The sequence below is a fragment of the Gossypium hirsutum genome, chromosome A05 (genome assembly GCF_007990345.1).
Source record: "Gossypium hirsutum isolate 1008001.06 chromosome A05, Gossypium_hirsutum_v2.1, whole genome shotgun sequence".
Classification (NCBI taxonomy): Eukaryota; Viridiplantae; Streptophyta; class Magnoliopsida; order Malvales; family Malvaceae; genus Gossypium; species Gossypium hirsutum.
This window is the reverse complement of record NC_053428.1, coordinates 12461437-12489002: the sequence shown is the minus strand read 5'-3', so window position 1 is coordinate 12489002 and position 27566 is coordinate 12461437. Positions and strand designations below refer to the sequence as shown.

The 27566-nt window shown below is 31.4% G+C and overlaps 2 protein-coding genes and 1 long non-coding RNA gene across 3 annotated transcripts; all 3 read left to right on the top strand.

The window, feature by feature from the left end:
- Positions 1-412: 412 nt before the first annotated feature.
- Positions 413-1369, top strand: LOC107941073 (uncharacterized). The gene is made up of 2 exons (XR_001695545.2): positions 413-904; positions 1088-1369. It is a non-coding gene; the product is annotated as an uncharacterized lncRNA (long non-coding RNA).
- A 6511-nt stretch (positions 1370-7880) lies between these two features.
- On the top strand, positions 7881-11738 carry LOC107941090 (uncharacterized). The gene is made up of 6 exons (XM_016874613.2): positions 7881-8306; positions 8432-8564; positions 9628-9731; positions 9891-10035; positions 10137-10277; positions 10597-11738. The coding sequence occupies exons 1-6, from the start codon at positions 8266-8268 to the stop codon at positions 11494-11496; spliced, it is 1464 nt and encodes a 487-aa protein (XP_016730102.1). The 5' UTR covers positions 7881-8265; the 3' UTR covers positions 11497-11738.
- A 3931-nt stretch (positions 11739-15669) lies between these two features.
- On the top strand, positions 15670-18081 carry LOC107941074 (uncharacterized). Its single transcript, XM_016874590.2, has 3 exons — positions 15670-16383; positions 17269-17340; positions 17441-18081. Exons 1-3 carry the CDS (start codon positions 15787-15789, stop codon positions 17444-17446), a joined length of 675 nt encoding a protein of 224 aa, XP_016730079.2. The 5' UTR covers positions 15670-15786; the 3' UTR covers positions 17447-18081.
- Positions 18082-27566: the final 9485 nt, after the last annotated feature.

Here is a 27566-nt window from a genome sequence, read left to right as displayed (position 1 = left end):
TATGACCCATTTGATGGAATCTCATCCGGTTTGAAAGTCTAGTTAGATTTTAAAACTTCTTCAATAATTAAATTTTTTTAACTGTAACTTTCTTCTTTCCGATTAATTTATTTTTATAATGGAATTAACGTTGAAAATAAGTATTGATAATCCTTAGTAGTAATCACTTTTTTTAAACACACAATTTGTCTCATTTTTTTAAAATTCTTTTATCATAATTGAATAAAACTAAATAGATATGCAATGGAATTAAGTTAAGTCGATGATAATTTATTTGATTAAGATGATTTATTTAATGAAAAGATTAAACTTCATCCATACTTGAATGTTTATCAACTCATTAGTCGGTAACACTCCCACTACTTATTGGACCGAGAAACACGAAATCAAGATAAATCTATCAAAAAAAAAATCAACATTCTCCGAGAATTAAAACCATGTGTTTGCCCCTTGTTTAAAGGGGTCTGATAAACCCCCTGAATCAGGAAGTAAATACAAGCAAGCCGACGAGAAGGTGAATTTAAATCAATTTTTTTATGTTTACGAAATCGAAAAAGTTCACTGGCAACAGAACATACGCATAAAACATCGAGGCCCCTGTCATTTGGGCTTTCTACTATTAATCCAGGAGCTTGGATTGGCTCCTCAGTCGTAGCATTACTATAAGCCATTTTAACAGTTTGGCAGCGGATTTGACCCTGAGAGAAGGGTAGGTAAGAACATCAGCTGAAGATTGGCAGCTACGATTTCATCAGTTGTTTATCAACCACCCACATTTCTCATTTCTCTTCGATCCACTACACTTACCCATTGTCTATTTTCAATTCAACCTTCAATCTCTTCTTCACTTTACCACAATCGTTGGACAAAATTTCCACCGCTTTTTTGACACTGTAAAATCATGGTAATGGCGTAATGCACTCTTCTTTTCTTTGTTTTTATTTGTTTCGTTTTCAATTTTTGTACCGAATTTGAGTGAGAGTTTTCTTAAAACTGCTCTAACAAATGTGTATATATATATATTATCATCTGCCATTGAATCAAGCTTCCCAGCGGATAATCTTAGTGATATATATTTTTGTTGCAGTCTGTGATGACATTGATGGTACGGTCGGCAGCAATGCTAGTAACAACGCTAGTGAGTGAACCAACGGCCTCGTTCACAACGTTGCTTTATTACAGCGATCTTCTACCGCGAAACCTCAACTTAGAAAGACTGGTTCGACGGGACTTGCTGGACCCAGAAAACTACTTGTTTCATTTTCTCATCAACCTCTTGAGATGTTTTTGGTAGTAAATTACCAATAACTTATTTTTCTTATCAATATTGCCTTTCATTTCTGATAATACATGGTTTACCTGTTTTATATCTAGGACCAGTGGGACGAGTAATAGTAACACTAACAGTCTATTCTGTTCTTTTGAAGTAATAGTAAGAGTCTTTAAACGTCTCATTTTTGTTTTGTATTTTCTTTCCCAGACCTGCTGAGATTGGATCATTTTGGTGGGAAGAGAGGGATAGCATCCATTGATGGATCCCAGAGTTTGATGTAGCATACTCTAAACTGCATGTTATGCATTTGGAGACAAGTCCTAGGTTAACGAGTAGACTTAGAACTGGGAACTAGTATTGTAGGAAACATGACTATGCTAATTAATGAAATTCCATTACCAGATTTTTATTTTTCATTTTTTTATGGTTCCTTGTTTCGTAAAGACTAATGAATGAAACAGCTGGTGGAGATCGATCGGAAGTGAACTGCGCATGGTGGGGGGCAAAGAAAATGACCCTCCACATGTCGGATGCCAGAGAATTATTTAATTTGGGATGTCACCGGTTAATATCAAATACTATACAAAATTACATATGAAAATTTTATATAACATAAGTTATTTTATAATATAAAAAATTATAATAAAATGCATAAATTATTTTTTGAAAATTACATGCGGTCTGATAGAATATATAATATGAGAAACTGATAACTTCAAGTACCGACAAAATACCAAATCAAAGTCAATGCTCCAATAAGATTTACATACAAAATCAAGATGAGAAGACAATGAATCATACATGATAACAAATTTAGGATATTCCCCAGTAGTCAATTCACGACTATATTGCTAGTTTTCCGACAATCTTCCCAGTCTTTTGCGTACAAAACTTTCACTCTCCTTGGACGATGAGTGAGTTCATTTGTGCTAGAAATAATACGGTTGCCCGCATCATCCAACAACATACTGGTGCTGTAATGACCAAGTTAAGGTGGAACCAAGAAACCATACTCGTGTCTCCTTCTAATTTATAAAATATTTTAAGCAATTTATTATAATGTGCAACACCTAAATTTTCAGTTTGTATTTAAATAGTCTATTTCTCAAATAAAAAGACTAACACTTCAAATTTGAGCCAGACTCTTTAAAATATTTTAAAATAATCAAATAAGGATTAATTCATTTCAGATATACTTAAACAAAGATAAAATATTTTAAAATAATCAAATAAAGATAAAATCTAGTAAAAACTTTTTAAATATCTTATAATAAGTTTTAAATTATGTTATTATTTTTTATTTTTTAAATAATTATAAAAATTTGACTCTTGCCAATTTTAGAAAAATTGAAAACAACTTGTATTCAGCACCTAACACAAATTAAAATAAAAAAACGTTTTCTGGTGTAGGCCGAAACCCTCTGAAACTCGTACAGTTGAGCCACCGCTCACCCCACATGGATCAAAACATCCTTTTTAAACACTAACTAATAATAAATGGGTTATAGGCCCAACTAATCTGAAAGCTACGGGACCATACGCAAGGCTTCTCAGGGCTTAATTTGGTTACGAACTGACACTTTGATGATGTAGGTGTGGGGAATGCGGTGCCTCCAATCGGGCACAATAAAATAGGCTCGACTCATAATCAACAAAATAGAACCATTTAATGAACTCACTGGCAGTTTTCTTTACGTCAGAATGTAAATATCATATTTAATTCATGGGTAGATAAAATTGCCTTGCTAGAATTGTAAAGCCAAAATCATCTCCAATATATGCAGGCCGACGGATTTAATTGTTCATCCATCCATTCTTCAGAAATTTAAAAAAAAAAAAGTTCATCCATTCATCATTTTCTTTCTTTCTCGTCAAATTTATAGCAGTCACCACCATCATAATATATATATCTTAGTGAAGACCATATCGATCAATATTGCACCGATTTTACTGTAAAACAAAACGATATTTATATTGCACCATCTTATGTTTTTAGAATTATATTAATGTGTATTGGTTATATCAAAAAATAATAATATGATTGATATAATTTTTTTTAATTTCACCTATTTTATTTTTTAAAGTAGATTTTAATAGTTTTTCTATGATAAGTCATTTTATATATGATCAATAATACCAAAACCATATATTACACAACACACTAGTATAAAATGCATGGGTATAGCGGCGAGTGCAATTTGGTAGCCACCGTATTTGGTAGTGTAAGAACCGCGTTTAGTATCTACAAAAGATGTTGGTTTTGCGGCGCAAGTCATCTATGATAAATCACATGGAATGCTTTCCTGTTTTGCCGGAACAAGTTTTCCTTATATTATTGTTATTATACTAATTTAATTTTAATGTTTATTATATATAATATAATTAATTTAGTTCATGTTAAGGAATTGATGTCACGAATTAACTTGTGATTATTCACTTAATAAAATTATTTAAAAATTTAATTTTAATAAAATAATTAATATAATATAATGGTATTTTTGTTTTTTACTGTTTTATATAAAATATTTAACTAAAACAATTAAAAACTAAATAATTAGGCTTTAAACTTTAGAGTACTAAAGAACTAAAACTTTATTTCGGTTCAAATTAAATTATTATATTTTATAATTATTGTTTAATATAATATAATATCAATTTATATGAAACTACACCTGCTGAATTAATTTAAGATTTTTTTTTGTTATTAAAAGAAACACGGCTATCCGGAACTGGGAATAATATTTGTTTAAGGCCCAGTGTGGCAAGTCGAAGACTTGGTGATACGTATTTGCAATGTTCATGTGAGTTGGATACTTGGATGGGGTGGCGCAATATTTTTCACCCGATTTGGTGGCAACGTAGCATGTGAGCTGCTAGCTAATTAGGCCCAAAGGAAAACTTCATTTTGACGCCATCCCCTACAGTTTTTATGACGATTTTTTTTTAGTCCACTAAAGCAAACACAACCATTTCACCATAGATCATGCTTTTCTCCCTGCTTCCATACCCAACTTATTATTGCCAGCTATCTCTATATCGATACATGGCTATAAACCATTCATTTCATTTTCATGCATTAACTAATTATTTCTAAAGTGATACACCATTTTCAGATTATATACCTCAGGACGCCATTGCCCATTTACCTTCACCCAACTTCAAGACAACAAAACAATGGGTCTGCGCTATTTATGTATATAAATGTCCAATGATTATAATATTATCAATCATTGATTGACAACTTAATTTTTTATTATTTATTAAAAAGTCATTTTAACATTTTTTATTTTGTTCTTTAATAAGATGATAATTTATAATTACTGGATGGTGCACAGATTTTATGCGCTATCAATACATTAAATATACCCATAATTATATTTCACGTATGTTTATTTTAAATCTCACGTCCAAATAAAAAAGCATTTATGTAACACTAGTTAATTAATTTGATTCAGTTTGTAAGGTAATCAGCGTTTACTTAATTAACTCTAAATTTAAATTTTTTAACCATTTACCTTATTTTATCTAAATTAAAACAGTATTTTTAAAATTTTTGGATGCTAATTAATTTGAGGAGTCGAAGCATTTATTTATGTCTATACATTATAAAACCATTTTTTTAGATGACATTTTTAAAAGAATAAATTAAAGGTGGTGGAGAATAAAGTATAAAAGTATAGGTACAGAGGCTATATATCATGTGATTAGTGGGGTCCAAAAGCAATACCTAATCAAATTTTGAGTCAGGATCAGTAAATAGCAAATTGTCTCTCTCAACCACTTATCACGAACGAAAATCAGGTTAGTGATGTTCAAATGGGTTCGACGTTCTTTAACAAAGATATCAATTTTTGATTTTGTGAACAGAAAAAAAAATCCTTTGTTATTACATATAAAAATAATATATAAAATCATTACAACGTGTCTAATTTTTAATTTGTCCAGTTATTCATGAAATTTTGATGCATAATTTTTTTTATATGAAGATTCATCAGGTTCTCAATAAAAATTTTAAGATTTGAATCTAACTTAATTCAAAATCCTCTTATATCCATAAAAAAAATACATTTTATTTAACATGCATTTAAAAATATTAATATAATATAAATTATAAAATAGAAAAAAAGAGATAATATCATTTATATATCATAGAATTGTATTGCTTTTGTTTTTTTAAAAGGTAACCCATATGGAAAACTTGCGTTCCTTTTTGTGAAATTAATGTTGACAATGTATGTCACCATCTTCTCTTTCATAATCATAATAATGTTAATTTTTCATAAGAAAAATATATTTAAAAATTTAGTTTCCTATAAGAAAATAAATAATGGAAGTTGATGTTTTGTAATCATAAATAATATGTTCACAGATATTTCCCCCCAAAGAAATTGGCTACTAAGTTAACTAAAACTGCTTACTTACTAAAGAAGATTATGGGGCACACTTTTTGATATTGGGGGAAATGAATCAACTCAAAGTATTAAAGTGAAACTACTTTTCAAAAACTCAAAGTGGATCATTGAACTTGCCTAACAATGCAACATATTTTTTTATATTAAAATTGTATTTAAAATTATATTTTATACAATTATTAATTATCAATAATTCGTATTAAATAAAATTAAGCATATTTCTATATTAATATTTTTTTAATACTTAAGTGGTAAAAATCTTTCCGAAAAGTTGAAGCATTTTGTTTTGGCTTTTAGTTTTCAATCGACCAATTGGCACATATAACAATTTTTTTAATGAAATGAAAAAAAAAAGGAGAATATTTTAATACTTGGCAAGCAAGTAAGGACATTGGCATATATTTCCATCCAGGTAACAGCTGTGCTCCAAAATCCAAAGACATGGAAACCCCGTTTTTCTACCGAGTTAAGCTTTGGAGTTGGACTTGTTTTATTTGGCTATATCCAATAGAATATCGACACGCGACTGTAAAAGCAAAGTTATTGACAATTATTCATTCTAAAAGAATTTGGGGGTGAGTAGGTTATTATTTTAGTTGTTAGTGTGATTCATCCATTTTTATTCTTTAAATCGTGAGGAAAATCTTACATGATAATGCTAAGCAGTGTTAAGGTGATATATATATATATAAAAAAGCTAGTAATGTAGATATATTATATTCAGGGGCAAAGCTAAAAATTTTTTTTAAGAGGGTCGGATAAAATTTTAATTTTTTATTGTTTATATTTTTATAATTTATAAAGAATTAAATTAAATTTTTATAATTTTAGGGGGGTCAAAGTGCAATTTTATTTTTACTAATTTAAAATTTTTAAAAAATTTCAAGAGACTAAAATAAAAATTTTCATTTTAGGGGGGGCCAGGGCCTATGCCAGCCCCCTAGCTACGCCCCTGATTATATTGTAAGTTTTTCATCTCTTAAATATAATAAAAATTACAATCATAGATCCCAAGCTTAAAAAATAAATTTGCTTGAGATCCACATATGTTATTTATGCATAATTTATGACTCTAATTGAATGTTTAACAACTTAATGTTTAAACTTTAAATAATCCCATTACAACTTATAGATAATTAATGAAAATAAATATTAAATTTAAATGGTTTTTAAGTTTTTAAAATTAAATCTCTCCGAACTTTTTCAACAAATGAATAAAACAAACATTACCTCAATTCATTGATCTTCGTAATCTCCAGTCAACTAGCCATAACAGTTTTTAGTACAATAATTTTTTTTAACAATTTTACATATAATAAAAATAAAAATATGATAACAAAAACAATACATAGATATAATAAATTCTATATAAATAAATTATTAATATAAATTATATGATACTTTAAAAATAATTATAATATATAATTTTTTTATAAATAGAATACAAATACAAGTGATCGAATCAATATTTTGAATGATAAGTACATCGGATACAATATATCACATTAACGCAAGTTGACCATACTTGAAACTACTTTTGATATAAGAGTTTCCACCATGCTCTAAGATGTTGGCTATTATACCTATTTTTGTGTAACAAAAGATCTGCACTACGCTAAATTGGTTTTAATTAATCATTTTATTTCAATTTATTATCATGGAGTAAAATTTAATTATCGGAACCATAATATAAAAACAAATTACTAATATTTAAAATAGCAAAAAAATTAAGGGAATAATCATATTTTAAAAATATATAATTTTCAGGCATCAATAAAAAAACATAAAAATATTGATATATATCCAAATATGTATGATATATTATTTTAACTTAATTTAATTACTTAAAAATAATTAAATTTTTAATAAAATAAACTAACATGAATTCTTCTTTTATAATGTTTTAATCATTTTTAGTTTTTTCATTTAATTTAATTTAATTCTTTTGCAACCAATTTTTTTTTAATTCTTTTAGTTTTTAAGTAGTCCATTTTTTTTCATTTTTAAATGTTTAATAAAACACCAAAGTTTGATTATAAATTTTTAATTTTCAGTTTTCACTTAAGGTATTCTTAGTTGTTGATTTCAATTTTTTTTTTCAATTTTATGCTTATGATTCTTTATCAGTTATTTTTAATTATTGATTACAAAATTTTCAAAATTCAATAGCTTTAAACATTCTTTAAACATAACCTTCTTCATTTTCTGCTTGAAAAGTTGAAAAACCTCTCAAATTCCTTTCGTTTTAGCTACTTTTGCTTTGCTATAAACAGACCCATTTTAGCTTCACCTGTCTCCTCATTATCTTCCGGCTCTTTGTTTTTCATTAACCGAGTAACTTTCTCGGAAACTTTTATATAAAATCTTTGCCTTTTGCATTAAAAAAGAGAAACTTCTTTTCTTTGCTTCTCTGGGTTTTTTACATACAGATTCCTACCTTCCTGGTGAAACTTGAAGAGCAAACTTCCAGTTCTATTTTATCATAAACTCGGCCTCAAATCTTTCTCTTCTTTCAAAAAGCCATTTTCATTTTCAAAAAAGAAAAAAAGAGCCGTCTGCTTTTCAAGTTTGAGTCTCAAGATGTTTGACTTGTTGTTGAAGCCGAAGTTCTATACAAAATGGTTAGACATACAAAGACCTTTTTTTTTCTTTTTTTTTTTGCATGAAATTTTGATGCTTTGTTTTGTTTTTTAAAATTCCATTGTATTTATCGTTTGATTGGATTTTTCATGTTTTGTTCGGTTAGCAAATCGGCTATAAAGATGATTAAGTTGCGACTGGAGACTATAAAGAAGAAGAGAAATGCGGTGGAAAAGTATCTGAAGAATGATGTTGCTGACCTTCTCAAGAACGGTCTTGATGAAAATGCTTACGGCAGGGTAATTACTTCCACTGTAATTCGTCCTTTTCCTCTTTTTTTGCTCAATGATTTACGCATTAACTTTTTTGTAGCAGAGCCTAAAACTTGAGTTTCATAATTACCATACATGATGTTTGTCGCCTATATTGCTAATTAGACATTGTTTCCTTAATGCACTTCTTCTTCACTCTGAAAAAATAAACTATTTAATGCTAATTTTTTTTATTGTCTTTACTTTTTAATTCGATGAATCTTATAGCTCTGATTTTCAAGAACCCCAGAAAATTTGTTTGCTTGTTTAATTTTTGTTGGTACTTTGTGATGAATTTTTAATATTAGTTTTTTTTTTTGGGGGGGGTGGTTCTTTAAGCATCTATTTGCTGTAATACTTCCGTTGTCTGCTTATCCTTGGATTCATGGCAGCCTAACAAGTTTTCGACTTAATTAACTTTGAGTGCCTTGTTCCTTGCTTCATTATCCGTGAATATTGGAAACATTTAGGCTTAAGGGAACATTTCCACAGAATTTTACACCAAAAGAATAAAAGTTGAAATATTGGAGTATGTTACGGGACCAGATGTTATGCTTCGTGTGCTATGTTATATTGTCTTCAATTGTCACCCTACTTCATTTGGCAGAATATATTAGTGTCTAGTTGTGAGTTTTGATTAATGAACTGTAATATATGATTGTTGGCGTGTCGATTGAGCATCAGCAGCTGTTCGGGATGTTTTTGTTTATCAGCATGATACTTCGATGACAAGGCAGCATCTTGATTTCATGACCTGAGCTACTGCTAGGTTTTTTGTATTACTGCTGGCATTCATCAGGGTTCATGTGCAATAAGCGTCTATGTTGCTGATGTTTGCTCTCAAGGATCATTGGATGGTCTAAGCACCTTAAATTCCCAACATGAACCAGACTTAGTGATACATATGCAGACCGTCTTACACCTTTGTTTGCGTGCAATTTAATATGAGATTTAATTACTTGGCTCAATGTGCAACCAAGTTAGTTTAATAATTTATGCACGCATATTGACTATATCAAAATTTAATAATGTTTGTGGCCTGTACATGCAGGCTTCAGGTCTTCTGATGGAGCAAAAGAGAACAGCTTGTTACGATTTCATAGAGCAGTTTTGTGAGTGCATCTCAAAGAATCTCTCAGTCATGCAAAAGCAGAGGTATTTTGTGACGCTTGAATATGTGCTACTCTATTCGTATTTACAGAACGGATACCTCATCAAGTGCTTAAATCGAACATTTACCCCCCTTTTCCATCTCTTAAGCTTAAGGATATGGGGAAATACTTGAATTTGACCCAAATTTTCTCTTCAATACAGTGAGTGTCGAGAGGAATGCAGAGAAGCTGTCCCTTCTCTAATATACGCAGCAGCCAGATTCGCTGATTTGCCAGAACTACGTGAACTCAGAACTATATTTACTGAGAAATATGGAAATTCCCTAGATTCTTACTTAAACCAAGAGGTAATAAATGGGTGACTTGAAATCCTATAAGATGTTCTCTTCTCCTATGCTTAGGAATAGTGTCTCTTTACGTACTGATCTGGATAATTGCATACATGCAGTTTGTGCAGAAGCTAAAGGCAGAGCCTCCCACAAAGGATACGAAGCTTCAACTGATGCATGACATAGCACAAGAGTTCTCTTTTGAATGGGACTCCAAGGCTTTGGAACAGAAGCTGTTTAAACCACCTCCATTAGAGCAAGTAAACTTCCTCCCTAGAACCTTGTAAAACCAGTATCTTGTTGGAACATGAGTACAGAACAATTTTGAATGCTTTTTGATGTTAAGAAATCTATAGTTATTACGTTTTAGTTACTGTAGATCTATTTGCTTTCTCGTACCGCTTGGCTTTAAAATGCTTTGATGCACTGGGGAATGCATTGGGCCTTTGTTAGAAGGTAGAATAGTTAGGAGGTTTTAGGGACATTGCATATAGCTAGGCAAATTGTCTCATTACAGTAAATACTTGTGTCTCTGAAGATCTTTTCTAAGGCTGATACACTTTGTGACTTTTCTTGCAGAACAATGCTGATGATGATAGATACAATTTGTATAGAAGCAAGAACGACACATTTGAGAAAAGCAACAATGAAGATGAGAATGGATTGAGCAACTTGCATAGGTACAGGAGGCAAAAGGGAAATGAAGCAGACCTTACTTCTCGTGGGATAATGGAGGATACTGATGATAAATTCAAGCAGAATAGCAGCAGTGAAGATGAAGTTACTGATCAAGATATCCCAAAGGGTAGTTCTGCTTCGGATGAAAGTGTTTCTGAGGATGGTATAGAAAACAGGAAGCCCTTTTATTACAGGTTTATTCCTCCTCCCTATGTTAGGCCCGCCCTGGGTAAAGAAAAAAGCATCACAGAGGACCCCATGGCACCGAATGATAATACCGAGAATGAGAATAACAATAAATGGAATGAACCTGTTGGTGAAAGTAAGCCAGAACCAAGATCTGTTTGGAGGAGACCTTTGAGACCACCACCGGGTTCCAAAGGTTTAAGTGGTTTTGGAAACAATGTAGCTGCAAATATGAGTCGGACATCCACACAAATGGAAGGCAGAGATAAGAGGGATGAAGAAGAAAAGAGGATGGATGAGCTTTTGGTGCATTATAGTAAGAAGAAGTCGCCTTTCGAATGGGTGAGCAGATGGAAGACAGCAATTCTAGCACCTCCTCCTAGAAAACAAGAATCCGAAGGCACAAGTAAAGCTCCAGGCTTACGAAGCACTAAATCCAACCCTATTTCACTTCCAGGCAGAGTTGCATCTTTTTCCAAAGAAACAACAAGTTCTTCTGAGAGAGCAGGAAGACACACCCGAGCTGCCTCAGATGGGTTTGCTGGGCATGTGCATCCTAAGCTACCAGATTATGATGATTTGGCAACTCGTCTTGCAGCTCTAAGGCAGCAATAAAAGAATATTTACTCAGTATTATGAGAGTATAGATATTACCTGCATTTATATTCTACCTAGTAATCTTCAGATTTGAAAGGCATCTATAGGAAATTAGTTTGTTGTTTCATTCATTCATTACCATATATAGCTCTACATTTCTTTATGAATTGCTCGTTCATTCATGTAAAAGAAAAAGAAAAAAAAGCTTGTAAAAATAGATTCGGATACATATATAGATGATATTACTACGTGTTTATTTACATACGGATTTTGACTGCTTCTCTGTAAATGATTATAACTTTTGGAAGATGAATTTCAATCTTCACCATTAAGAGGATATAAAAAATTGATATTGGACAATTTATGGTGGAATCATTGAAGAAGAGGAAGGGGCTTATGATATACATGGTCAGTCTAAGATGCTAGTGTTAATCAACTAAACAAAACCCCAGATTCTTTTAGGCCGGCCTCGGCTTTCTTCATTCCTGTCTGAAGTTTAAGGCATTCCCATGCTACGTTTTTCCAGAACGCTGCGAAAATGAAATTGATTTTTTCCTTTGAGGATACAATGAACTAATTAGTTAGTAGTTTGGACTGCGACAGATAACATGGGATGTGTTTGCCATATAAGGAAGGGGACCATTGCTGATTGTTTCTCTTTGCTTCTCAAGATTTTGCTTGATACTTGTAAAGATTAAACGTCCTTGAAAAGAGGCCTTATCCGTATTATAAGACCCTTAAGTATTAAAAATTTAAAATTCCATTTTTTTAAAATAATTGTATGAATTAATTAAATTAAATCATATTTCAAATGTACCAATTTTTTGTTCTCACATTTTTATTGCAAGGAATTTTTGTTAGAAAATTACAATCACAGCTTCCGCGTAACAATCAAATAACTAACTAATACAAGAACAAAAGTACTAAGTTTTTTTTTTTTTTGGATGTTTAAAAAAAAGGAGGGTACATACGAGGAGTTAGAGAAATATAAATATATTCGTACCTGACAAATGGTTTAAAATTCCCAACAAATTTAAAGCAGAAAAAACAACCCAACAAAAGAGCCAGACATTGCAATTTTTGTAAAAAAAAAATTGTAATTATTATCTAATTGTGTGGCTTGTTTGAGTCACCCAGAGTAGTCTGTCTTCTATTTGTTCTCTTCTTGTACATGAAGATACGCATTCGAAAAAAGCTGCATCAAGAAAACAAAGTCCTACCAAAGCTTTGAGAAAGATAAATGGAGTGATAAACTATCATTAAAATCAGATTTTTATATTCATTACACCGAATCTCAATTTTTATTAGAAAATCGTATGAAGGCAATACAATGGGATGGGAAATAAAAAAAAATTAGAGTAAATTCCACCAACACTCACTCAAGTTTGGGATTAACAGTCACTTAAGTTTCATTTCAGTCACTCAACTTTCGAAAAGTTACAAAACAGTCTTTTTTACCGTTTTCTGTCACAGACATAATGACAAAGTGACATGGCAAATGACGGTATCCTTGGTATCAAAAAACCGTCCAACTGGCCGGTTACTCTCACTTTAACAGCCCTATCAGCACCATTTTAGGGTTTAAAAAAAGAAAAAGAAGAAAAGAAGAAAAATAATAAGAGGGGAAGGAGGAGGAGAAAAAATGGAGGTGCCTCTAGTGATTCCAAAATCAATTACTAGGCTTATGGTCTCTCATTGTTTCCACTGAAACTACAGACAAATTATGTCATCGGCACAAAGCCCCTGAAACCCAATCCACCATTTTTTTCAAAGAAAAAAACATATGTCTGATGAAATTTTCTTACCTACTCTGCAACTCTTGATACATTATCTTCCCCAACAAAAACTTTACATCTGTGTAATATATTGAAGGTATTGTTTTAATGGAGGAGGTACCATTTTTGACTAAGTCACAGTGGATGAAAATAGAGTAAGATTTGGGTCATTGGGTAAATATCATTGGTATTGAAGGTAAGTTGTTTGATGCCAAAAAAAGACTGGGATCAAACAGGCGATCATACAGTTGAAGACGAACTAGCAGGTGAAGCTAGCGCCTCTGGTTTTTTGACAGACTTTTATCTAAGAACAACTCAATATTTTGACATTCAATCAATATAATGGGTGGCAGGGAGTAATAGGACTTCTACACGGCTTACCTTGTATGCACCTTTACATCAAGCCGCAATGAAAGGTGGTTAAGGAAAAGCTAAAGAGTTCCTAAATATTCATCCAGGTGCTGCAAATGTCAGGATAACCAACCGATTGGAAACAACTCTTGACATTGCTGTAAGGGCCAGACACATCGGATTTGTAGAGGAGGTAGTCAAGTTGATGAGCGTATCAGACTTGGAACAAAGGGACAAATCCAGTAACACTGCGCTTTTCGTTGCCGCTGATTCGGGTATTACTAGGATTGCAGAGGTGATGGTGAAAAAGAACAAACTTTTTCCAGGGTTAAGGGGTAACTAGGGGGTGACACCACCCTGCATTGCTGCACAAAAAGGCTATCGAGACATGGTTTGGTATCTTTACAATGTGATCGTTGCTGAGTATCTTAATCAGGAGGATTATATTGGGTTGCTTATAGCAACCATCACCACTGATTTATTTGGTATGAACTATGAAGTGAAGTCTATTAGATGTTTAATAATGGTTAGGGCTATTAAGGGTGTGTTCTCCATTTGCTTTTGGGATGAACTTTTTTTAAAAAAAGTATTTTTCTCTTAAAAGCAATGAAGAACACGTATCATTGGGGCAATTTTTTTAACTTTTGGATGAGTTTTTTTAGAGATGAAAAAGCAGTAAATTTTAGCCTTTTCAGCCAAAAAGCACTTTTGACTGTTATTTTACCTTTTTAACCTTATTTTTTGACTTAAAATGTGTTTGATGCTATTATTTTGTGTTCTCTTTCTTGGTTATTTAATATGAGTTTTATAAATGTGTTAAAAGCATTAATTAAAAATAAAAAAATATTTTTTAAAATAATACAATTGTGTCAATATCTAATTACAAATATTTAATTATTATATTTAAATATTTAAATATAGTTTATATATTCTAATTAAATTTAATAAATAAATAATATTAACTACTTAGAAATATTTAAAATTAATATTATATATTAAAATATTAACAATAAGTTATAATAAATTATTTTTTTATATTTTTTTATATTTTTGCTAAAATATCATAATATTAACTAATTTGAACATTATTTAAATACATATTTGTTACTTTATAATATCATGTCTAAAATGGACATTTTACTTCTCAAAAGCACTTTTTGACAGGAATATCAAACACTTAAATTTTTCCAAAGCACTTATCAAAAGTACTTCTCAAAAGCACTTATCAAAAGTACTTCTCAAAAGTACTTTTCCACAGCACTTTTCAAAAGCATTGCCAAACTGGCCCTAAGTCCATACTTTATGGTCCATTTATAAAATAACTGATCAAATTCTCCTTTCTACTTAGACGTAGCTCTCTACTTAATTCAGCACAATCTAGAATTGGCTATCCTCCGTGATTCAAATAGGGAGACGATACTACATGTTGTTGAAATGGTTGAGGAGTAGCCTCTAAAATCGTTCTTGATGGCGGCGTGGGGAGCTCTGGTGAAGCAAAAGAGGGTTTTATGGCGGCGGTTACGAGCTAAGTTTTGCCATTGGACGATATCAGAATCGGTTCTTGGATGGAATCCTATTGGGTTTCCATAAGAGCACTTTCTCTTCTTCTTTTTCTTCTTCTTCTTCTCTGTTATTAAGGGTTTTTTTTCAATTTTACTGTAAACATCCAATGTGGCAAGTTAACTGGCCACATCAGTTAGTTAACTTGCCACATCAGCAGTTAAGACACTAATGGAAACTATTAATCGGTGACTATTTTGTTACTTTTTTATAACGTTAGTGACTGTTTTGTTATTTTTCCAAAATTGAGTGATTGAAATAAAACTTAAGTAACTGTTTTGTTAGCTACCCTAAAGTTGAGTGACTATTGGTGAAATTTACCCAAAAAATTATGTTAAAAATTTATAATTAAAAGAAACACTACTTTACTTAAATAATCAGCGCTAGGAAAATCATCCATGATTGCATACCTAATTATGTCTTTTACATAAATATATTATTTATTTATTTGAATGCGAGAAACAAAAAAAAAAAAAAATTTCCCGTCTAAAGCAACCATCATGATTAAAGGGGAAGCAAACAAAAAACCCACTTTCCTCTAAAAACCTACATGATCTTCCTAACACAGCCCTCACTCCCATCTGGTCCAAAGTAACATTTCTCTCACACCCGACACAAGTCAATGGCTCTCTCAAAACTCGAACAACAATCACCCACACAAGAACCGCCGTCGCCATCCCACTGCTACACTGCTTTACCACCCCAACCTCCTGATGAAAACTACGTCGTTTTGCCCTACTACTCCCCCGAGGGATGGCTCCGCTGGTGCGGTTGCCGGATGCTATACACCGGCACGGCTTCCTTCTTCTTGTTAGCTACCTTGGTGTACATTTTCTGGCCCTCCGACCCCGACGTTAAGATCGTACGGATGCATGTGAACCGCATGAAAATCCACACCGTACCCATCATAGCGTTGGATATGTCTTTATTGATTACGTTGAAAGTGAGGAATTCGGACGTCTACTCCATGGACTTCACCAGTTTGGACGTTGCCGTCGGGTTCAGAGGGAAGATGCTAGGACACGTGACGTCGGAGCAAGGTCACGTGAAGGCGTTGGGGTCGTCTTATGTGGAGGCGGTGCTCCAGCTTAATGGGGTTGAGGTGTTGTCGGACGTTGTGTATTTGCTGGAGGACTTGGCCAAGGGAACTGTCCCGTTTGACACTGTTACGGAAGTCGCCGGCTACCTCGGTCTGTCCTTCTTTAAGTTCCCTTTAAAGGTAAAAATAAACTTCTAATTTTTAATTATTATATTTGCTTTTCTTGGAACCTATCTTTCGTCCCTAGCAATATATGTTAGTTTAGGTCAAATTTTAATTTTAGTACTCCTACTATACTGAAATTTTAGATTTAATCCCCATAGTAGTTTTAAATTTACAAAACAATTAACGGTTTGTATTAAAGTTTATTAACACTGTTAATATAGTTTACAGTTAATTTGTTAGTACTCTAATGGAAAAGCTAACAGTGTGGCCTACTGATAACATTGTAAAAGTAGAAGATCAAAATTATGCCAAATTAGAGGGGATTAAATTCAAAGTTTAAATATAGTAGAAGGACTCAATCTAGAATTAAACCTTTCAGTTTATTATAGGTTTCAATATTGACAAGATTGAAGTTGAAGGCTTGGTACTTTAAGTTTTAGATGGCTTCTTTACAAAGAACTATAATGGTGCCTTCTTCTCGAAATATTTAGGTATATTAAGCTATAGGTTTTGTCTTTTCATGTTTGGGGTGAAATGTTGATTGACACAATAATTTTGATTTCCTGGAAAGCAAAAAAAAAAAAAAAAAAAGGAGAAAGAAAGGTAACTAACCATTAAAGCTGTTTTATACCAACTTACCATTTGACTGAACAAAATGATGATATATTATTGCAATCTTCTAAGCATGTTGATCTTCATCTTCAAAATTTTCATTCTTGAAGATGAAGATTGATTATTCAACTTGATGATTGCTTAAGCTCATCAAATTAACACCCTGTTTCGAGAAACACAAGGAAATGGGATTATTGGATTAACAAGCATTAAATATTAATGTTGTACTACTCTGTTTCATGATTTTAGTCTTTAGATTCTCTTCATGTGTGTAATAATATTGAACAGGCGAAAGTCTTATGCGAGATTGTGGTACATAGAACCACTCAGACTATCGTCCGCCAAAACTGCTACCCTCAGGTACGGACGGAGCTAACAATTCACGCATGCGTGTTGAGTTTCGTTTTATAGATATTGTACTCTGTTTTATAAACTTATTGTCAATTTGACCCTCGCATAGAAATGAAGTTGGAAGCGATGGGTACGAGGAATGAAGTGGAATGGATTGGATTGCTTGCGGTGCAGAAAAAGCTGAAAGATTAACCAGTGTTCCACAGCCATCATTGTAAATAGAAATCGAAACAGGTTTCTTAAACTTGTGCAGCATATTATTTCATGGTATTGTAATTATAGTATATCCTGTTTCCATTATGCTGGACGAATTGGTTAATCTGCATAAAAAAATGATTTGGATTTTCCCATCAGCTGCTTTTATGATTGTTAGATAGAAAGTAGTAATAAAATAGGAAAGTGAGGGATGGGAACAGAAACAGGATGGTAAAACAGGGATGGTTTGAAGGTTTGGTAGTGATCCCGATGGACGGTATTGTGACGGCGTTGAAAGATGATAAAAGAAGAAAAAGAGGCGGAGATTACAAAAATCGACCACGTGCCCTAGGTGGTTTGGGTTCCGGTGGCTGGGATTTGATTTGTGGTTGGTGGGTATCCTCCACTACAATCGTCAATCTGAAAAAAATTTGAAAAAATTGAATGTGAGGCTAATCAATGCCTCTGACACCATGGAAGAGATTTAAACATTTTTTACTGCTAAGATACTAGTAAGTATGAACTGTAGAAGTGGCTAACCTTGTTATACGTTCACACTTACTCTATTCTTTCCCATATTTATAATCATAAAAAATTAAAGAAATCTAAAACAATAGGTATGCCCATTATAGTTTATTGGTTTTTTAGCTATACGGTCCTGAGCCCCAAAGAAAATTTTGGGTATTTGTTTTTTTAAATAATAAAAGCCCAGTTAAATTATTCAAAAAAAAATCTAAAACGATAGGGAAGAGATAAATTACGTATCAATTAAAATTTTAAGGGGAATGAAATTCCATATAAATTAAGAATCTAGAAAGATAAAAGAAAAAGATATAATTAATGAAATATGAAAGTAGTTTAATAAACATAATCCCATTATTAATCTAGGGTTCTGCATTTGAATATGAGTCTTGGATCTGTGGCAGCTACCCCTAATGGGGAACTGTTGTTTTGGGCTGCACCCATGGCCTAATACTCCCCAATCCCCATTTGAATATATTTTGCTGCATCTATTTATTATTCCTTTTCGAAGAGCATCTTAATTAGTCTGAATAATAATGTTTTGAAGAGTTGTTGTAAAAGCATGAAAATTCAATTCTAAACGGTTCAATCAAGCGATTATGCTAACCCAATTATCAAATTAGCCAGTGCATGTAGCTGAATTATTATAATAATAATAGAACCAAAGGAAACATTAATTACTCACCATCACATGCAGCATAATTTCAGGATCAAATATTGTAAATCAAATTAAGCTGAAATTTTGGTCATGCAGCATAATTTCAGGATCAAATATTGTAAATCAAATTAAGCTGAAATTTTGGTTTTCTTTTTTGAAAAATAAGATAAAATAAAAGAATTCTATTATTAGCTCATAACAGGATTTTGACTTTGGAAGCATGTTGTTGCTTCGTATATAACTACCATACAGCATGAATATCCATAAGCTTTTACACTCTCGCCTCAACAAGATCTCAAATAAAAACCCACAATTTCTAGCTTCTCCTTCACAATGGAAGTTAGCAAGTTGTGCAGCTCAGGCATCCAGGAGTTGAGATGGAGAAGCAACCGTTATGACCGGATGCTTTCAATCAGTGTGTTGACGACCACATCAAAGGTGCCGAGGTGGAGGCTGCTATGGCGGAAGTTGATGCGGGAAAAGAAGAAGGTATTTGCTTGTACATCAAGGACTACTTCTGGGGTGCATAATGTTTCTTATGATCCTCATACATATGCACAGAACTTCGATCAGGGCCTGATCCCAGCTGATCCTGATGAATTCTCCAGGTCTTTTTCAGCTAGGTTTGCTGTTCCCTCGAGGGTTTTTGACAAGACTGGATTCATAGCTTGATCCATGTATTGTTGAGTTAAGAAAATAATATATATAGTTTTTTTTTTTTTTTTCACTTTGATATGATCAATCTACTAATGTTAAGATCCACCAAGCTTTACATATTTGGTCATCTTAATTAATGAAAACATATCTACTCTTCTTCCTCATCTTATCTTCTTGTGTAGCTTTTTTCTTCATTTAATACCTCGGCCGCCATATTTCCTCTTAACTATCGGATGCCACGAACCGATAAGAAACTGAAGATGTGTGATCACATTTCAAGGTTGAATATTGCAAACCCAGTCTGGCAAACCTGTAGAGCATATTTTCATTTTGTTTTCTTTAGATTTTAAGTGAAACTTGAAATATATTATAAACATTAATGATTAAAAGGATTATATCAAAATAATTTTTAATTTTCAAATGGGTATTATCCTATTATTTTTCTGAAGATTGCAGCGATGTTTTATGGGAAAAAATAGAGGTAGTTTGAAAACTGAACACTATTATTCAACTTACAAGCTTTTATAATGAAGAATCACATTGTTGTTCCTGGTTTAGCTGTTCATTTAATCATTAACTAATCAACACTGCAAGCTTTCTGCTAATAAGAAAATTATTTTAATCAATTTTCATTAGTGGCACAGAACTTGCTTATATATATATATATCATGCAACTTCCCTGTTAGGTTTAGTAACAGAAACATATTTTCTTTTTTCTCTTCAGTTCAAAGCATGAAATTGGGCTTTTTGAATCCTGGTTTAAAAGTCCTTTTCATACAGCTGAAATAATTTTTTAAAATTATTTTTATAAATAAATCTTAACTTTTGAGATCTTATGGTATGTATGGTTAATAGTATATCAACAAATGAATGGTGCAACCATATGTTCATACATAAGGACCCAGATGTCTCACCAGTCACTAGTGTTTCCATTTGCAATAGTTCAGGTCACATCTTAAAGTCTTAGAAATGCAGAAATAAGGCCCAGTGAGAGTGTCATTTGGTGCATGGCTTGACCCTTCTTTCAAAAGCTTGGAACCCCAGTGTTTGTGTTGATTTCCTCAATTTGCATGTAAGGAGCTAGAACTGAAGAAGATAACAATTACAAATAATACGTGCATGATATTATTACAAAAATTAACCATTACCCTGATCCGTATAAGCTTAGATAGATCCATTAATTCAATCACCATAATCAATAAGTATGGTGAAAATGGCAAGAGAGATTTCACAACAAACTTTATGAATAGATAATATGAGAAAATTTCCTAATTTCCAATGCAAGAAGCCCCAGCACAGGTGAAGATTTTGAGTTTAGAACAGTTAATGGGCACTGCAATTCTGGTTCTTTTACCTAGTCATTCACCTTCACTTCTCATGTCCGGGCCCTATCTGTAACTTCGACGGACCATTTGATGGAGCCTAAACATCCACTAAAGGAATATATGATTCTATGTTCTTCAATCATCCAACCACAACATGTGGGCTGCTTTTATAAGTTGTATTATTATTGCAATCAGGGATGAATCTTGACCAAAAGTGAAATGAGATATTTCTTGAATGTCTCAAAGTTCCAAGTAACTCAAAATTGGTTTATCAAAACGTAGTTTTCAGCAGATTTATCTAAAGCTTGGCAACTGGTATTGCATCTCAATTCTAATCACTCTTATATAATAGTTAAATTTTAATTCCGATTATATTATGCTTAAATTTGAGATTTAATTTTTATATTTTAATTTTTTAATATAATTTGGTACCTCAATGTTTATAATGTCATCATTTAGTTTAGATAATTTATTCTTATTTCAAGTGAGTTTTTTTTTCTTGAAAATAAATATATGGCTACTAAATTCCAAAGATAGAGAGTACACAAACTCAAAGCATATTGTAACTTTAAATTTTAGATATGAAATCAAATTTAACCCTTTACGGTTACATCTTGTGTCAATTTGACCCTCATTCTTTTCTAATTAAATTTGTTCTTCAACTTTTCAAAAAAATTAAATTTGGTCTTAAACCTTTTAAAAAGAATTAAATTATTATTTCTTTAATAAAAATACTGACTAAAATGTTAGACTTTTAAATATAACTAAATTTAATTTTAAAAAATAAAAATTAAATTGACAAAATATATAAATATTAAAAACTAAATTACATTATATCTAAAATTTAACCCTACAATTTAGCGTAAAATAATTAATGCAACATTAACATAGGTTAAAAATCATACTATTTTAATCATAAATGTGAGGGTAGTTAAAAATAAACCGGTGCTAAGAAATTCATTGCTGTGATTACTTCGAAAGGAGAATTTGTTATAACAATGAAAATCACAATAGTGTTTAGCATCTTTGCACGTCAAACAAGGAAGGTCGGAGCCACTTCAATAATTGTGGAGTTAATCTAAAAAAAAAGTTTAAAAATATATACTTTATAAGAAAAATAATTTCTTTCTTGCTAAAACTCCTAGAATCTTTAATTTTTTATTTTATCTTAATTTATTTTAATATTTATAATGTTTTTAAAAATCTACCTATTTTCTCACTCTCTTTTTAAAGACTTCTACATGGTAAATGGTCAATCTTTTAAAAAATTTAAGTGGGTATAACATTTTTTTCTTTTTAATTTTTATTTATTTATCTCTAGATTATCTCTAAAAAATTAAGATTGCAGACTTTATTTTTCATAGGTTAGGACTTTTATGCAAGATTAAGTGTTCATTATTGAATTGTTTTGAGATATTGATTTTGTATGAAATTCCTAACATCTTGATTGAATGATAATTTTTAGATGTTGATTAATACAAATCATGAAAGAAAATTAGGTTTTATTATCCTTGAAATTTTTTGAACATTGATTAAAATTTTAGCATGTCTTTAGAATTTATTGTTAATAGTGTGATTACTGTGAATCTTGTATTTGACATATTGTATTCTCATGGTACCAAAAAATATTTAAATGGTCTATATTTTTGTGAAAAAAAATTTAATTACCATTTTATAATCAACTTACATTTAACCATTTTATGTATTAGTTTATAGAGTGTTAATGTTACTTTTTTAAACATTTAATTTTTCAAAATTTAACACTACAATAAAAAAAAACTCTTAATTTTACCTTTAATGACCTGCACATAAGTGTTGGAGGCAATACCTATACATGCGACTATGGTGGCAATTGTGCATGCAAAGAGACTTGGTCTGGTGACTTTGAAAGTCTCCAAGGGTGAAGGTACCCTCTGAGTGCAGTTAGTGGGTTGGTAGACTTTTGAAGCCTTCGACTCACTTTTAAGATACTTTGAGAACAAAGGGTTCGGATGTCCCCAATGCACGCGAGTACTAAAAGTGTAGGACAAGTTTAGAAACTTGTGGTGAGTGTTGGAACACACAAGTGAGCACTAAAATATTACAAAACATCGTAGGTGTGAAATTAAATATTGTATTGGTCCAATCCTAGGGAGGCCTATAAAAGATGTAGGGGATGCCTTTGACTCAATGAAAGCCTTTAGGGTACTTCCACCACCTCAACCATAGTCTTAAACTAGATATTAATTGGCTAGTATATTTTGATCATGCATTTGTTGTATCATTAATTAGTGGATCCTATATGGGGTTTGGCCTATAAATGGGAGGCACCCACCAATGGAAAAGCGCAGGTGTACATAAGTTTGTATTAAGTAATATGAGCTTATAGCTTTCTCCTTCTTAGCATACTAAGTTACTAACTCTTGTATTTGGTATATCAGAGTGCCTATAGGCTTTCTCGTGCATGTATTTCGTAGAATATTTGAACATTGAGTTTTGGCACGTGTAGGCATAAGTCTTGAGCTTAATTAAGGGAGCATGACAATAGGGCTAAATTCTCGGCATGTGATAAGTGTTAAGTGAGTCACGTTTAATATGTAAATTTGTTACTACTTTAGATAGTAAATGAAACTTGTTATTATATTTTAGTTTTATTGATACTTTTCATTGCACTTTTAAACTAAAGATAAATTTGCCACTCTATTTTAATTTTATATTGAATTTTGTCACTTCACTTTTGTATGATTGAATTATGAAACTAAAATTTGATTTTTTATTATTAAATTTTACTATTCAATTTTAATTTAAATTAACTTAAATTGAATTTAATCAATTATTTTTTAAGAAAAGACAACTTCACTAAGATAATAATAGGACAAAACAGTAAAGAGAAAAACAAGAGGGCCACTTAAGTCCAAATCATCAAGCTTACCTAATACACTCGAGCCTAACTACTCTCATTAACATTCATGTTCGCCAATCTCTCAGCGATTACAATACCAACAATATAGGAGGGATAACAATCCATGAGCAACCTTATTAACACCCCTTCGAACCCAATGGAGGTTGAAAGATTAAAACTTGAAGGCAATAGCAACACAATCTTTTAGCATTAATAATCTTGAATCCGAAGCATCTACACGCCTCAAATAAACTGCTTGCCAGATATGTTGGCTACCAATTTTCATGATAACACCATCCAAATGCAATGACCTAAGCCAAAAAAGAACCTCACATTTCAGCCATAAAAGGATCAGAAGAGCTCTTCATGAAACCCAAAATACATCTTATAAAGCCTCCTACATCATTGTGCACAACAGCAACCCATCCCACATGTTCATTATCAACAAAAGTAGCACCATCAACATTACATTTGAGCATGCCAATAGACGGCTTCCTCCAACAATCATCACCTCCCTCAACCCCTAGACACCTAACCGATTGAGAGATGTGAACCGTATGCGGCCCAACCAACAATGTATGAATTCATCAACATAATGCACAAGCTGGTCTGTCGTCATAGAGATATGCTTCCAAACCAATACATTCTGATTAAACCAAGTATCCCATAGCATCCCAAGCACACGCCTCCTCAAATCATCTTACTGATCGGTCAGAATATAAACAATAAACTCCTCAAATATATAATAAATATATTTCATTTAAATAACTAAAATTAACATAATATTAAATATTAAAAAAAATTGCTATTTATAAAAAAAATTATCTTTATAGATTTTTAAAAATTTTCAAGTCTTTCTTCGATTAAATAACTTAATCTTAGCTGTTAAAATAAAATAATTAAAATAATTTTTTTTTATTTTTTCAAATCATTAAGATAAATATTTAAAAGTAATATTTTATTTAAAAAATTAAATTAATAAAAAAAGTAATTAAAATTCAAAGTTTAGTAGCTATTTTCAATCACGTAAAGGTTAAATGATAAATTTATCTATATTTTTAAAATATAATGACTAAAATCAATCAAAATAAAATATAATAACAAATTTCAAAATTCAAAATTCATCATAACAAATTTATACTGTAACCCCTATTTCAAAACCCACGTTGATTCAGCTTCGGTAATATTCATGGCCGGTTAAAGGCCATACATCTTTTATTTAAATGGACACATAGACAAGTAAATAAGGCGGATAATAATGTAGCTTCAGTATGTTTATTAAGTGCTAATTAGTTTAGTTGTGTTTCTCATGTTTTGAGGTGAAAAATAATTAAATAAATTTTAATCTTATACCAACAACCAATTAAAATGGAAATGAAAACTGTAAAATTTAATGTAAAAATTCATTAATGGTCAAAACAAATAACCCCATACATTAATATACCACAACGAAACCTCTGAATAAATTCAATTTTTAAATCTCTATTTAAATATTACTTTCCATACAATCTGCCAAATTAAAAACAACCTAATAAATTAAATGTTTTTAATATTAGCATCCGAAAATGTGTCCTAAATAAAGTAAATCTTTCCATGATTTAACAGCAACCCAAATCTTACCAAATATTTTTCACATTTCCATTGAAAATCTGGCCTCCATTAAGTAAATCTTTTCCACTATTTAATAGCAAACCATATTTGTCAAATCTTTACCCAAATTTGATGAGCTAAACGAGGTAAGTTTTCAAAGTATTTGTTTCTATTTGCTTTGTAATTATTATTATAATAACCCAACCTGAACCTATTTATTCTTATGCTTTTTATACTTTGATAAACCAAAGAGCTTGAAAAAAAAAATTATGTCCAAGAAGCTTCAAAAATCTCTCCAGGATTACGTCTCCAAGATCAAAAAAACTTCCCCAAATATTCAGTTTCTTCCTCCGAACTCACTCTCTTCTTCCAAGAAATGGATCCGATGCAAACACACCAAAACCCTATCTTTTGCAGTCAACCTTGCCGAAAATCATGGTCATCAAGGGAACAGCGATGATAATAATGATGTTGCGGCGACACTTGCTGATGTTGATCGTTTCCTCTTCGAGAATTTCAAGTCACTGTATATTGAAGACTACGGTGAAATTAATGAAAAGAGAAGTGACGTTAGATTAGAAGATGATGAAGTAAAAGGCACCCGTGGCATCTTCTTTGATTCTCCAAGGTTTATTGATCTTCCCTCTGATCTTTGTGGCTCGAACAGGTTCTTTGTGTCGACGGGGTCGTCGGGTTCGCTCGTTGACGAGGCTCGCAGCAGTGCTGGGACCAAGTCGAGGTCTGAGGAGCTGGGTTCAACCTCAAAGTCGTCAGCTTCAATCGATAATACTACCGCTGCCAACGGTTCCAACAGCAATGGCACCATCGGGGGTGATGGGGTCACTGTCAAGTCACTGAGCAATATTCCGAATGAGTGCATCGCGGTGTTAACGTATTCTCCAAACCCGTATGATGATTTTCGACGTTCAATGCAAGATATGGTGGAAACGAGGCTGAAACATAATTCCGATATTGATTGGGATTTCATGGAAGAGCTTGTGTTTTGTTACTTGAACTTGAACGACAAGAAGTGTTACAAATTCATTTTAAATGCTTTTGTTGACCTGGTTGTGGATTTGCGTCAACATGATATAAAAGTTCCGATGAAGGCTCGTAATAATGTACGAGATCATCAAAGATCAATGAGAACAAGGCACAACATAAGGTAAGGATATATATAAAATGTCATGTGTATTTGTGTTCAAGAAATATTGTTAAAATTATTATTATGTTTTTTTCTTTTTAAATTAGTAATTTGTGTTATTGATACAAACATATATGATTTCTAAGAAAGAAGGTTTTAATTTGTTTATAATTTAAGCTATTGGATTGTTGTGGTATTCGGTAAGATTTGGTAGATGCTTGCGTTGACATTGTCCATTGCTTGTTCCCTGCCGATTATTTGTGTATATACTCTATATATATTAATATTAAATATAGAATTACAAGATTTATTTAAGGCATGGCTGACAAATCAACAATCGTATAGTGTTGATTTATTTTGGCAATGAAGGTCTATTGTGTCATGTCTAACATCTACCATTACAGATTGACACGAAAATGAGAATCTTGAAGGCTCTTGGTCATTTTCTGTATTCCTCTAAAGGCTACTCAAATCTGGAAGCCAATATTGAAAAAAGGAACAAAATCTGTTGGCTTGATTTGTGAATTTTTAATTAAAATTTTAATTATTTATATAATAAGAAAGTATAAATTATATGACAGATGTTGTCATTTGATTATAAGGAGCCAATAAGAAGACTAAATTAACATTGCTCATCAAAAGCTTAAAGCTGTAAACATAAAGATGAATTTCAAACAACACAAACTATAAATTAGGCTTTTAAATTTTATTATTGGAGTTTCATAGAGAAAACTAACATTTAAACAAATTAATTTAATTAACTTAATATGTCCGACAAATATATTCAGTGAAGCAACATTTCTATTATATTTATTTATTATTATAAAATAAGTAAAATTAATATTATTATATTACATTTTATTTGAAATACCATTTATTATTTTGGTATAGCGCATTTTAATGAAATATATATATATATTTATTCTTTGTCCCTATCATTTTGATTAAAAAGGAGCCTCCACCCCATTTTCAGATTGTTTATTCGATAAAATATATATGAAATTAATTTATTAGTAAAACAAAACACTATAATCTTAAACTTTTGTGTAATTAATAAACAATAAAAAGATAATAAAAATTTTCTAATTTAATAAAATTACATTTTGATTGTTTTAATTTATCAAATTTATAATATAACAATATTAAAAATTAATTTTTCATAAATACTCACCAAATCATTTGTGTAAATTCCATTAAATATTTTTAAAGTATCAAAAACACCTTGACTTAACACTCATATATGTCCCTAATGAAAAACCATTT

Coding starts and splice junctions, on each gene's coding strand:
- LOC107941090 (XM_016874613.2), top strand. CDS start 8,266: ATGTTTGACTTGTTGTTGAAGCCGAAGTTCTATACAAAATG. Junction 8,307..8,431: donor CCGAAGTTCTATACAAAATG/GTTAGACATACA, acceptor TTGTTCGGTTAG/CAAATCGGCTATAAAGATGA. Junction 8,565..9,627: donor ATGAAAATGCTTACGGCAGG/GTAATTACTTCC, acceptor CTGTACATGCAG/GCTTCAGGTCTTCTGATGGA.
- LOC107941074 (XM_016874590.2), top strand. CDS start 15,787: ATGGCTCTCTCAAAACTCGAACAACAATCACCCACACAAGAACCGCCG. Junction 16,384..17,268: donor TCTTTAAGTTCCCTTTAAAG/GTAAAAATAAAC, acceptor AATATTGAACAG/GCGAAAGTCTTATGCGAGAT.